Source organism: Pogona vitticeps, chromosome 12 (genome assembly GCF_051106095.1).
Source record: "Pogona vitticeps strain Pit_001003342236 chromosome 12, PviZW2.1, whole genome shotgun sequence".
Classification (NCBI taxonomy): Eukaryota; Metazoa; Chordata; class Lepidosauria; order Squamata; family Agamidae; genus Pogona; species Pogona vitticeps.
In genome coordinates, this window is record NC_135794.1 from 12,555,238 (window position 1) to 12,569,667 (window position 14,430).

At 43.2% G+C, this 14,430-nt stretch overlaps 1 protein-coding gene across 8 annotated transcripts in view; it reads left to right on the forward strand.

Annotated features, from left to right (window-relative positions):
- The first annotated feature begins 4,057 nt into the window (after positions 1-4,057).
- Positions 4,058-14,430, forward strand: part of MORF4L1 (mortality factor 4 like 1) — a 57,569-nt gene continuing 47,196 nt past the window's right edge. For 3 of the 8 annotated variants that reach the window (XM_020813212.3, XM_020813211.3, XM_072981929.2), the window contains exons 1-4: positions 4,058-4,198; positions 5,368-5,414; positions 5,955-6,022; positions 9,312-9,398. In XM_020813212.3, the coding sequence (XP_020668871.1) occupies positions 4,159-4,198; positions 5,368-5,414; positions 5,955-6,022; positions 9,312-9,398 (242 nt within the window). In that variant the 5' untranslated portion in view covers positions 4,058-4,158. Of the gene's footprint in view, positions 4,199-4,686; positions 4,854-5,367; positions 5,415-5,954; positions 6,023-9,311; positions 9,399-14,430 lie in introns of those variants that run through there. The other 5 variants (XM_072981932.2, XM_078380868.1, XM_072981933.2 and 2 more) reach the window with 5 other exon arrangements.

Sequence of the window (14,430 nt, forward strand, 5' to 3'; positions counted from 1 at the left end):
CATAGTCCTTCAGGAAAGGTTAGATTCAAGTTGTAATCCAAAAGTCCATGTTGGCAAAAAGCTCCATTCAAAAGTTATAATCCATTTTGGGAAAAAGCACGTGTCTGTCCTTTCTCAGTCAAACTCCATCTTTTTTCTCTTCTTCTACCAACTTCCTTCTTCTTCCCAGGATGCCTCATAAGGAACACCCCCTCCTGGGTCTTGTTGTCCCGCCTAACTTTCTCATGAGAGCTTGAGTCGTTATCATGTTTTGTGGCAGAATTATTATGACTACCACGAATGTAACTCTCTGGTTCTCCTTAGCAACTAGATAACCAGAGAACGAAGCTTCTCTGAAACAGCATGTAAAATTTTCCTACCACAGACGCAGACATTAAATCAAGATGGATGCTATTGGGACAATCTTAGGACTACATATCCCATTCTAATACACATAAAAACACAAATCATCACATTGCTATCTTGCTATCGGCAAGATGATTGGGCTACCCTGCTACCCCTGGCTGAATTTGCCTACAATAACGCTGTACACTCATCTACAAAACAGACCCCATTTGTAGCCAACTATGGGTACCATCCTTGCTTTTTCCCGGCTGTCCTACCGTCAACCGTGGTTCCTGCTGCTGATGCTCACGTACGCGAGTTGCAGGCTCTCCAAGACTTATTCTGACAGCAGCTTCAGCAAGCTAAGGATGCCTATAAGACAGTGGCTGACAGAAAATGACAAGAAGAGCCACCTCTGAAACCAGGGGACCAGGTCTGGCGTTCCACCCGTTATCTTCGCCGACCTGGCTGGTCACCCAGTTTTCTATTGGTCTCTCCTTGTTCCTGTTGCAGTACCGGACCCTGCCCGACCTCCACCCCTGGCTCCACCTCCGCCCATTTTGGTTGACTGGGAGGAAGAATACGAGGTCCGTCAGATCCTGGATTCCCGAATCCACCAGGGAGGTCTTCAGTACTTCGTAGATTGGGAAGGTTACGGCCCTGAGGATCGATCATGGGAACCTGCCAATAACTTACACACCCCCGACCTTGTACAGCAGTTCCATGCCACCTATCCTGATCGACCTGGCCCATCTGAAGGGGGGAGCCCTGGGGAGGGGGATATTGTCATGAGTGCAGCCAAAGATCCAGAACCTGAGTGGTTAACTGTAGCTGAGGAGAATGCTGAGTGATTAGAAACACAAACAGCTGAATCGCCTCCAGATTCTCCTCCCCCAGTAGATAGGCTGAGGGCCAGGCTTCGGGGAAAACTTATGACGAAAAGGTCAGAGGATCGCTTGAAGGCTGCCCACAGAAACATCCGATCAACTAGCTCTGAGTTCTGACAGGATGAAAAGGCTTCCAGCAGTTCAAGGACTGTTTTTACTATATAAACAGCTCTCAGACGGCTGAAATTCAGTGGAAGCAACAAGTCAAACCTCTGGCTTGCATCCACGCTCCTGACTACCTTGAACCTTGTTCTCTGGACCCTTGGCTTTGGACTCTGACCCTGGACTACGTTGTGCATTTTGGCTTTGGACTCTGACCCTGGACTATGTTGTGTGAGTTGGCTTTGGTATTTGGATATTGGCTCTGCATTCTCTGAATTTCTGACATAGGACTGGCTTATTGGACTCTGCTGTTGTAACCCCTGGGAACGTGACACTTGCTGCTCATCTGCCCCGGCAGCCTGGTCCTTCTAAGGCCACGGACTGGGACCAGTCTGTGGGCCGGGGGTTGGGGACCCCTGCCTTTTAGCCTTGAGTGTGGCTGCGTGCTGCTCCAATTCTCTCACTTTTTCTTCTAACAGTGCCACTAGTTTGCACTTGTTACATGTGTACGCCGTGATACACTCAAGAATAAAGACAAACATAGCACAACCTTTGCAGGTTCCTACGAATGAGTTGTTAAGCTCCATAATCCCTACTAGCTTTTTTACTTTCAACTGATTCTTTATGAATGCCTGTCCCTTTTATTTTGATACTTTGGCTGTAGCTGGAAGTGTCTACAAATATAAAACTATATCCAAAAGAACCAAAAAATTTTTGTTAGGGCCTTCCCCTTTGTACTCCCATTTGCTCGCTTGGGTCTCCATGGGTCTGCCTCAGCTTTATTCCTCAGGTGTGCTCTGTTCTGTGTGCATTGTGCTTTCCTCTACAGTCCCCACCCCCCAGCTAGTGCTTTTCTCCTGTTTCTCCAGACATGAAAGCACTCACAGTGGCTTCTCTGCTTGCGGAGCAAGAGAAAATCTTCTTGCACATGCCCCCAGAACAAGGCTGTAGGGACCCATAGGGACTAGACCTGCCAAGTTTTTGGTCAGGATATCATCTGTAGTGGGGGTGAAAGACTGAAGTAGTCCCATAATATCTGAAAGCCTAAGAGCTATGGGTTAATATGGCCCTGCTTCAGACACTTCTGTTTCTAATCAGAATCTGAGACTGAAAGTAAAAATCCATATTCCTCCAACTTTGGCTAGAGAATCCTAAAACAAGCTGGAAAAGATTGCGGCACTGTCTCCCTCCTTCAGCCATCCCTGGGATAAGGAGGCAGTTTGTACAGACTTCATGGCCTTCGTCACCTAAGCCATTTTAAAAAATAGACAATACCTTTATGGACCACTAAAAATCATCACACAATACAGTGGTGCCTCGCAAGACGAGTGCCCCGTTTAACGATGAAATTGCATTATGATGAAGTTTTTGCGATCGCAAAAGTGATCGCAAAACGATATTTCCTATGGGGGAATTTCGTAATGCGAGGCACCACTGTAAACCCAACGTTCGTGGATTAAACAGCACTTCATCAGGATTGTACCAGTGTGAAGAACTTAAAAGTCTAAAGTCCATCATCGTATGATGATTTGTGGTGGTCTATAAAGGCATCACCTATTTTTACATTTAGATTTTATTGTGTTTGGACTACATGACTGCCCTTTACTTAAGTGGAACTACGAGGATACCAAGAAATAGCTGCCTCCTCTGTATCAACAGGAGGATGCTTGGACTCTCAGCATCAGCAGATAAGGACTGCAACTACTAGGTAATGACATTTTGGCTTTAATCTTACCTCATTTAGCTAAACTTAATGAGTTTACTTAATTATCACCCCAATTCTTGATGGAGGACTTAAGTTTTTCTGTGTCACTGAATAACAGTACCAAATCAGAAACATATCTGTTCCAAACTAAGGCCAAATGGGGAGATGTTTGTACAGTACACATATACCTGTGCTTCTTTGTAGATCTGGCTACCTAAATTGCAAGCATAAAACAGCAACCAGACTCCTGACCTCTATCTAAGGGATGAAAGCCTGGGGAATTGCCAAAACCTGCTGGACTTAGCATCTCAGAGAAACTTTCCTGGCAAAAATGCATCTTGTTTTTGAATTTAGTTATTCACATCTGGTATAATCCTGATGGTGTTTAATCCACGAGGGCTTGGTTTATTGTGTGATGATTCTTTAGTGGTATATAACATTTGGATGTTATTTTGTTTGGACCACACAACTGCCCTTTACTTCAATGGAACAAAGTCATTTTATAATTTGAGATGATTCTTGAAGTTTGTTTATATTTATTTATTTAAAATACTTTTAATCCTGCCTTCTTAAAAGGATCTAAGGCAGCCAACATCATTTAAAGAAATATTAAAGCTAAAAATGAGTATACAAATACTAAATATACCCACCAGGAAATTGTATCTATAGTTTAAAATCAGATAATCGCCCAAGAGACTCCGTGTTCAAAACACGAGCATTTTCTTGGGAGTATGCCAAGTATGGAGGCTACACGGCTAAAAAAAAAGGAAAAACGAAAAAAAGCCTGTTGGCCTCAGTAGAATGGTCTAGCGTGGGACTCCAAATTTGTCGGTCTGAGCTCCTGCAGTTGCGCCGCAGTGAAGCTGTTTTGTCAAAGGGGAGAAAACTGTTAATCTTTAAAAATTTGCACAAGCAGCACTTTCAGATGCTTCGTCGCTCGCCTCTATAGAAAACCAATCGCGAGGGAGCAACAACACAGCTCGGAGGAACGACCAGCAATTATAGACTACAATGCCCAGCATGCCCCGCGTAGAGGGGAGGTCAGTTATTTACGCATGCGCTGAGGCGTCCTTTATCGCTGTAATGCTGCGACGCGGCTGAGAGGCCCCCGCGGGGAGGGGGAGGAAGAGTCCCTTATAAATGGCGCCCAAGCAGGACCCCAAGCCTAAATTCCAAGAGGGTGAGCAGGCGGGGGGGTGGGTGGGGTGGTCAGGGTAAAGAACGCTAGAGGTCTTCCGGGGAAACCGAACTGCGGGGTGGGGGGTGCCCGTTGCCTGTCAGCTGCCCGTCAGTAAATACTCTGGAAGGCGTTCTATTCAGGGAAGAGGTCCTTCCCGCCAGTTCCCTTCAGGAAAGCGGGGAGGGGCTGGAGGGAACGGCATCCTGCTCCCCCTTCCGGAACTCTTCCCGTCCTGTCGCTGCCATCTAACCCCCCCCCCCGGCCCGGCCCGGCCTGCCCCCCCCCCCCCGCGAGCGCGCTGGATAGACAAGGACGGCCAGAGCGGCTTTTGTTGGCGCGCCTTCTGGAGCCCAGTTTGCCGCGGGGGCCCCGCTCGCTTTCTTGCGCATTGGCACGTGCTTGACGAGGAGAGCTTGCGAAAGGGACCGCCGTGGGAGAGTCTCTGCTCCGGCCTTGAAGGGCGAAGAACCTGCCTGCTGGTCCGCCGAGATTGCGACCTCTGCACGCCCCCCCCCCCCGCACGGCCCCCGCCCATCCTTGTAGCCCGTAGATTTCCTCCTTCTCTGCAGTTGGTTGATACAAACGCCCTGAAAGGGTGCTGTCTTTCATGCTGTCTTCATCCGATGTTGTTGTGCTGAGTCTGCGTCGTGGGGAGGTCACTTTGCCTGCCTAATTCTACATTTCCTTTTCTTGGGGGGAAAAACGTCGTTCAGCTGTTGAGTCTGGACGCTGTGGCTTATACGGGCTAGTTCCCCTTTAACATTGAGTTGGAAAGGCAGGCGTGTTTCAGCTTGAAAAGGAGGGTATTCAACTCAAAATTTAGTGAGAAATTGGAGTTATTTCAGCTCGGATGAAATTTCCTGCTGTTTCTATGCATCAGTACAACTTAAAACTACAAATATGCAATACTGCAGTCTCTATTTTGTCAATGTAAATGCTTAAATATTGATCTCAGACCATATATGAGACTTTGGATGGAAGAGGTGAAATAAGTTACTAGATCTTATTTGAGCAAAAGATGCTTCATGTTAGTATAGTTGCCAAGATTTTAGAAAGGGAAGAGTAATAAGAAATAGTTACAAAGCTTTGGTTTTATAAAAATTTATACAGTGTATGTGCAAATGCGTGTATAGGCATGCTTTCCCTACTAAATGGAAATTTTCTCACAGGTGAACGGGTGCTGTGTTTCCATGGACCTCTTCTTTATGAAGCTAAGGTATGTTGGCTGTAGTTTGCTTTGGCAGTCGACATTAACTCATTCATGGCAGTGCAATAATGGATTAAGGGTGGGGATGTGTGCGCTATGCTAAAAGCTGTTTTGGGGATGTAGCTCATATGTTTAATTTACATACCATGCTTTCCTCTGCCAACATTCTTGCACAGAAGCAAGCCTGTGCAAACACAGCAGCCACAAGCACCCAGGATCACTTTCTGTGGCCTACCTCATCCTGAATTCCTTTTGAAGTCTTCTGCAGTATTGATCATATTATATTCCTCATGGTACCACAGCAGCTGCTGATGCAAATAAATTGGGACATATTCTTTAATCAGCTACCATTTTCTCGCTGCAAGGGATACTCAAGGAGCAGGATGGCCACATTTTCCATGTAGGGAAGCTCCCATATTGCAAGGGACCCTATTTGGTTGGGGAACTGCTCAAATAGGATGCCTAGTGTAACTGTTCCAGCCTCAAGTGGCATTAACATTTTGTAATATATTTGGCTAGTTACTGAATGTATGTTCTTTTTTATTGTAGTGTGTAAAGGTTGCCATAAAAGATAAACAAGTGAAATACTTCATACATTACAGTGGCTGGAATAAGAAGTGAGTATTTCTATTTTTTCTGCTAGAAGTAAAAGTAGTAATTAATTTATCTGAAAATGTAAGGTAGTTACCAAATGGTTAGAGCACTGTGAGCGTGACTGGGTGACTGAGAACAGACTGCAACATACATTAGGTTGCTTCTCTGATAAAAAAGTTACATGGTTCTTCAGAACAGCCTCTGTCTAAGATCAAGATGACAACTTGGCCTTACATGTCCATGATGTAGTAATTTCCAGGTTTACTGTAGCATGCTTTATGAAGCTACCTTGAAATTGATTAGAAAGTTAACAATTGTTGAACATATGGCATCGTGCTGGCTACTGGACTTAGTCATAATCTCATTACAGTAGTTTGATATACTAGTTGCATTTGCTGTCAGTCAGGTTCTGATTGCAATTCAGAGGGATGCTCTTTACCTTTAGAACTTGTTATAGAGTAGGATGAAGATAGTTGTCATCATCTATATCTGCCTGTTCTTTGAGTTTGTTAGTAGATTTTTTCAATTCTAGTTGATTCTCTCACGAGATGTACAGGAGAGTTACTGAGGAAAGGGCCTTTTCAGTTGTGATGCCAAGTTTTCAGATCTACTCCCCTGGCACAACTATTGTATAGTTTATTGCCAGGTGAAGCCTTTTTTGTTAGCTTTAAAACTAGAAATTTCATTTTAACTCCTACTAAATCTGTTGCTATTTTTAGCTGTTCATCCTGTAGGCAGGCAGTGCAGCATGGCCTCCCAATTTGAAGAGACATTTGTTCAGCAGGCTGAGGCAAAGAGGCAGTCCCGAAACTAGCAAAATCAGGGAGCTGGACAGGGGACAGATTGTATTTGTCTTCAGTGTGGAAGGGATTGTCACTCTTGAATTGGCCTTCTCAGCCACACTGATGTTGTTCCAAGACCTCTATTCAGAGCATGTTACCATAGACTCTTGAGACTGAAGGATGCCTACGTATCGTTTTAGCTGTTTAGAATCTTGTTTTAATGATGATTTTGCTTATTTTATTGTGGTTAATAATTTACTTTAAAATAAATAAGTGTATACATGCAGTCATGTAGGCTGTCAGGTTTTTAAATCTCCTGTTAGAGAAATAGTTATTAAATAGTTAAGTTCACATAAGTGAGGGATGCAAGAATCTACCAGGCTAGCTACTGCTTTCCTTCCAATGACTCCATTCACAAACAAAATGGCTAAACAAACCACAGGGTACAGTCAACAGGTTGTTTATTGTGGTGGGCAAATGTTGTAGCAGCTGGCACTCTGACTTGCTTAGGAGAAACTAGTTACAGTGGTCTCTGAGGTCAGATTTGCACCCAACTCCATAGGTTTTTTAGCTGTTCCTACTCTAGCTATGAACAGTTGGAAATCCAGAGGAACATGCTGGGTTATCCTTGTTAAATCCTTGTTCTTCTTGATGTGTGAGCTGGATTGTATGCCTGTAATATCTTAGTATGCCCATTCATCATCTAAATCTTCCTACAGTTGTGCCCCGCATAGCAACGATAATCTGTGCAGCAAAAATCGTCGCTATGCGGATTCGTCACTATGCGAAATTTAAAAGCCCATAGGAATGCATTGAAACCCCTTCAATGTGTTCCTCTGGGCTTAAAACGTACCTTTTAAGCGAAAATACTCCATACGGCAGCCATTTTAGCTGCCCGGTAAGCGAGGAATCCGTCCCTGTTTTACCCGGTGGCCATTTTGGAACTGCCGATCAGCTGGGGAAAAATCATCGCTATGCGAAAATTGGTAAGTGAAACAGCTTACTGATCATCGCAAAGCGATTTCCCCCCATAGGAAACATTGTTATGCGATCGCAAATGCGATCGCAAAAACATCGTCGCTATGCGGACGATGTTTTTGCGAACGCATTGTACTAACTTTCTGATTGGTTGATGAAGAAATTAGAGGGGGAAAACTTGATTTTTTAAAAATGTGAAATTAGAGAAGAGCTTTACAAATATCATGGATCACCAGAAAAGCAAACACATTCTTTTTAGATAAAACAAAGCCTAAACTCTCTTTAGAAGTTTCAGACATATAAGAAGGAAAAGTCCACTGGACAAATCAATGATGCTAGTAAAAGTTGGGGGCGATAGGAAAAGACCTAAAATGAAAGAGCTTGCCTTAATGAAGGAAACCATGGTCTTCTGTTTGCAAATTCTGAGTAAAGCTATTAATAGGTCAGTAACTCATAGGGTCACCAGAAACTGGAAATGACTTAACAAAATCAAATTTCTAATTTCAATATCATTCCCATAATACAGTGGTGCCTTGCAAGAAGAATGCCTCGCAGGACAAAAAACTCACAAAACAAATGGTTTTGGCAATTGGTGTGGGGGCACGTGTGTGTTTGATGACTCGCAAGACAAATGTTTTCCGTTTTTTGTTCCTGCCTCATGTTTGCTGATTTTTAAATGTTTTTCCATGATATTTAAAAAGTTAAAGTTTTTTGATTGAAATTTTTGAAATCATTTGCACAATATGTATGGCTTTAAAGAGCACTTAAACCCTTTGAAAACCAAATTTGACTTTGTTCTGATTTTTTTGCCCATAGGAACGCATTAATTAGATTTTAATGCATTCCTATGGGAAAACGCGTTTCGCAAGAAAAATGTTTCGCAAGACATTAACTGCGGAACGAATGAAATTCGTCTTGTGAGGCACCCCTGTACCAGTCTTGGTTGTAGAAGGGGACCAGTATTAGAGGGGCAGTAATAATTAGTATAACTGTCATTGCTTCAAGAAAAAGTCATTGTAACATCCAAGAATGAAAGCACTCTGTCACTGATCATGACTTTTCCCAGCTGAATTTTGTTCTGCCTTTTAAAAAATAGTTTTCAGTTATTTGTCAAGTTTAAAAATCCTGACAGGATGTTGAGATGAACAAGGAATATGTTTAATGGGAGAAAGATTAGGGCTTTCATCCTGAAGTTACTGTTGTTGAGCTGATCTTCCACTTCCCTCTGTGTATGTCCTGCATTTTCTGATCAATCCAGGATCATATTATTCAGGACACAGAAATCTACAGTTATTACATTGGTGGACAATGGAGAAGGGGGTGTTAAGGAACTTGCTTTTTTTCTTTCACTGTCTATAGGGACATTCTGTAAGTTGAATTGCAGAGGCGAAATATCTATAGGATTCAAGTAGCATCCCAGTTGTGTGTGCATACACGCATGCATAGTTGTGATATGCAGAATTGAAAAGCAAAGATTACTGTCTTTGTATGATTTAACAGGTCACTGATTTAACAGGTGTTTAAATTTGAAACTTGTTCTCTTTCCTTTCAGCTGGGATGAATGGGTTCCAGAAAGCAGAGTGCTCAAATACGTGGACACCAACCTGCAGAAGCAGAAAGAACTTCAAAAGGCCAATCAGTAAGTCTTGCCTAGTAGTGGAAAACTGAATCAGGATAGTGGTGTGTGTGTATGTGCACAGTCATTTTGGGTGTCTGTTTAATTTTGTGTAAGAAAATAAAGATACATCTGGGAGGTTGGTAAGGGAGCCTGTTCTGGGGCTTCAGTTCATGTGTCCAAGTTACAAATTATGCTGTCCTCATAAAAGAGGCAAAATTTGGCAGGGGGCCAAATTTTGCTCCCTATAATAGACTAAGTCAGAAGCAGGGGATTTTGAACCATGAAAACTCATAGTGACATAATTCTGTTAATATTTAAAATTCTCTTTTCCCCTCCTTTCCCCCTTTAATTTTGCCATTATTTGTATGGTTTATGTTTAAAAGGTAACTCAGTTAATTTTCAAAGAGAAACTGTACAAATGATATCAAAATTCATTAATGAGTTTTTTTTTTACCAGTTAAAGAACTTATGTGGAAATGAGACAGTTTTATTTTGAGATCATTATGGATTCTATACTGTTATAAAGGGGTTAGAGATGAGCAATTGGTGTGTTACTCTTTCTTTTGAGTAACGCGCAAGTCAGAAACCCTTTGTATCTTAGCAGCTAGTGACCATTCATCATCACCCCTGATCAGAGCACAGCTACACCCTGAGGTAGCTGTGACTTCCAAACTTCAATAGAGATAAATGGTGGAGGACATCCGCTGTGAAAAGGGAAACAAGAGTACTGTATGAAGCTTTCCAGCACAAAAAGATTGTGGTGGGTCTAATCCCTTTTTCTGTACTAGATTGCAAGGTCACTCAAGGATTAGGGTAGAGTGGATAACATACAATCTATGGGCCAGATGTATAACATACAATCTATGGGCCAGATGTGATCTTGTGTGGGTTGAAATGTAGTCCTTCATCATCCTGGAGAGAAAATTGTGGCAGGACAGGAGTTCTTAGTATTTGTGGTTGGGTGCCCAATTTCTTCTTGATAGTTTTCAAAGAATATTGAAATGGGGATAAAGGCAGTTAATTCAACAAATAGACAAATGAAAATTCCAAGGCAGATAGTGACAGATTGCTAATAATGACCCTTTAGAGGAACACTATGTGTACAAGAGAAGATCTAGCAAATGGCTGAGATAACGGTTTTGAAGTAGCCTGCCTCTGGTTGAAAATATTCAAATTATTTTGACATTCTAATTTTGTCTTTATTACATATGCATCCATAATTTTAAATTATGCATAAATGATATAAAGAAAGAAAAAAGGAAGTAAAGAAAGAGAGAAAGAAATGAAGAAAAAGGAAGAAAGAAAGTGGACATTTATAAAGATATCCACAAATTGAAACCAGAAAAATCCCCCAGTGTGAACAGCTTCCTGACCATTTTTTGTACCGAACGAGAGTCTTGTAAATGGTTGTACGCTACTTCTTATACGTTTAAGATGTGCCTGCAAGAGGAAACATTCCTTCCTCTTGATTGTAAACCAGAATTACAGCAATTCCCAAGTCTCAGAGTGGAGGTAGCAACATCTCAGTGGATGGACCTATTGCTATGTTTAACTAAGATTTTAAAATAGTAATGGCAGCACTGACCAACAGATTAAATATACTGATTACAAATTATATTGACTCAGAGTATCCAGCTAATTCAATTAGATGCTCACTGAATGTAATTTATTACATTGATATCAAATGCCAGGATGTGGCGGTGCTTTTGCTGGATATTCTAAAAGCCTTTGATAGACTCAGATGGAAGTACAGTGGTGCCTCGCTTAACGAGTTTAATTGGTTCCCAAAAAAACACCGCTGTGGGAAAACATCGCTAAGTGAAACACGTTTTCCCATAGAGATGCATTGAAAACCGGATAATCCGTTCCAATAGGAACGGATTATCCGGTTTTCTCCCCCACCATCGGTCGCAGCGCTTTGGGAGAAGCCTCGGGGGGGGCAAGACAGGATCGGCTCCTGCCTTCTCCCCCACCACCCGGCTTCTCCCAAAGGGCTGTCCCGATGGTGCTTACAGCAGCAGAAGAGGTACCCGGTGGAGGAGAAATGACAGATCGGCTCCTGCCTTCTCCCCCACCGGGCACCTCTTCCGCTGCTGTAAGCAACATCGGGACAGCCCTTTGGGAGGAGCCGGGCTGTGGAGAAGGAAGGCTAAAGCCAATCCAATCCTTTCCCCCACCACCATCGGGCACAGCGCTTTCGGAGTAGCCTCCTGGTGGGCGGGGGGGGGAAGATTGGATCGGCTTCAGCCTTCCTTCTCCACAGCCTGGCTTCTCCGATTGTGGGCTGCCCCGATTGTGCTTACACCAGCGGAAGAGGTGCCCGGTGGGGGAGAAGGCAGGAGCCGATCTGTCATTTCTACTCCACTGGGCACCTCCTCCTCCGCCGCTCAGCTCAGGGAAAATGCCTGCGGTGGCCTCCAAAGGACCCTTCTGAAGGGTCCTTCGGAGGCCACAGCTGGGATTCCCCTTCGGAGGGGGCATTTTCCCCGAGCTGAGCGGCGGCGCCGCCGCTCAGCTCGGGGAAAATGACGTCGGTGGCCTCCGAAGGACCCTTCCGAAGGGTCCTTCGGAGGCCACTGCCGGGATGGTGCAGGGGAAGCCATTGGAGCACTGGCAGGGGTTCCCCGCAACAGCGCACAACAGCTTTGGAGCCCTTCGGAGGCTTCCCCTGCACTATTGGAGCAGTGGCGGGGGTCCCTCCACGCAGCGATGGGTGCTTGCAGAGGCTTGTCAAGCACCATTTTTGAAGTTCCTGCCCTTTTCCCCTGCCTTCGGCAAGCCTCGGAATGGAAAAAGGAAAAAAAAGGCTCCTGCTGCTCAGCTGGGGGAAAATGGGGCCTATGGGGAAAAAATCGCAATGCGATCGCAAAAGCAATCGCAGAAAACCCTTCGCTATGCGGATTCATCGTTAAACAGGACACTCGTTATACGAGGCACCACTGTAACTGTTTTCATTAGTAATGGAAGTTAAATATGGGCAGAGGGAAGTGTTTGAAACTACAGTCAACCCACGACTTACAAACGGCCCTAGTTACAAACATTTCGACTTACAAACCGCTCTGATAGAAAAATATTGACTCGCAAATGTAAATTTGAGTTACAAAAAAAAAAATGCACAGGAGGTGGGGAAAGTGCGAAATTTGAACTTTCACTTAACTGTTGGCCAGTGAAAAGAGTGCCTGTCTGCTTCCTCGCTCTTCCCAGTGTTTTGAGAGTGGATTTGGAGACAGTCTTCAGACTGCCTGGTATTGCCTGGTACAGTGCTGTATGGACTATTTTTATTTTTGGCTTTTTTAATTTTTGGATTTTTGAAAGATCTTCTCTCCCTCCTTTGCTGCCCCCCTTTTCCCCGAAAGGTGCTTGTATTGGCTTGTCTTGATTGAAAAGGTGCTTTTCAAGGTGATCTGTTGTCTGAAAGGTGCTTGGTTTTTCCCAGAAGGTGCTTGTCTTGTCTGAAAAGGTGCTTTTCAAGGTATTCTGTTGAAAAGGTGTCTGTTCCCTCCTTCCGTCCCTCTTAGTCATCTTAGGTTAAAAGGAAAAAAATAAAAAAATCTGCCCCTAGTGGTAGGAACGGATTAACTGGCTTTGCATTAGTTCCTATGGGAACTAACGATTCGAGTTACAAACCACCCCTTGACCTAAGAACCAAAAACAGCCGGAACGGATTAATTGGCTTTCAATAAATTCTTATGGGAAATGCTGATTCTACTTACAAACGTTTCGACTTACAAACTTCCTTCCGGAACAGATTAAGTTTTTAAGTCGAGGGTTGACTGTATTCTCAAAAATATATGAAGGCTCGCAAGCAATTTTATGACCCCATGGGTTAAATCCTCTTCTGGTTGTTGTGGGGTTTTTCAGGCTCTTTGGCCGTGTTCTGAAGGTTGTTCTTCCTAACGTTTTGCCAGTCTCTGTGGCCGGCCTCTTCAGAATACATTAAATACTCTTCCTTTGTAGATAGACAGAGGCACCTGGCCAGAACTCCCCTATCACCTTATTTTTTTGCAGTAGCTCAGAAATCTCTTGTCAATTTAATTAAAACAAATCTACATGTCAAAGATCTAAAACAGGCTTAAAAATCATAAATGGTATGCAGATAGTGGCCAAAATCCTGTTACTCAGTGTAGAAAATAGCCTTAGAGTAGGTCCATTGAATGAATGGGATTTAGTGAGTCTGCTCCGCCATAAAATAAAGACCTATTTTAACTTTCTAAAAAACCTGTAGTTGCTGGAATAGGCCCATTTGAATCAATGGACTTTATAGAGGAGTTGACTCACCAAATTGCCATTGATTCAAAGGACCTCCTCTAGTGTGATTTACCAAATTAAACAACGGGATTTTGTCTGCTGTATTACTTACTGTTCCTCACAAAACCTGACTCAATCCACTCAGCTGAAAGAAAACTAAACACTTCAAAAAATACAAAGACTGGAATTTTAACAAATCAAAAAACATGAAATTGGAAACCCAACTCAAAAAATAATAAAATTAATACTACACTTAGTTACTTAAGTTTCAAATATCTGGGGATTATAATAACCAGATACAGTGGTGCCTCGCTTAACGATTTTAATTGGTTCCAAAAAAAAACATCACTATGGGAAAACATCGCTAAGCGAAACACGTTTTCCCATAGAGATGCATTGAAAACCGGTTAATCCGTTCCAATAGGAACGCATTGCCGTCCTTAAGCGAAAATCGCCATAGGAAACATTGCTAAGCGATACAATGTTTCCTCCATTGGAATGCATTGAAGCCTATTCAATGCATTTCAATGGTTTTGCGATGTCCGTTTTTGCAATTTTTAGTGTCTTAAAGTGTTCAAAAACTGTTTTAAATGCTAGGATTCGTTAGAGCACCTTGTAAAACGTGTGCAAACTTGGCTTTGTTCTGGGTCTTCGTTAATATTTGGTGAATTTTTTCTTCCCCATTGGAATGCATTGAACCCGTTTTTGACAGCTGTCAGAGGGGGAGAAATCGCCACATTCTGGGACTCTTTTGAGGCTTGGGAAGCTTCAGATGAGTCCCAGAACGTGGCGATTTCGCCCCCTC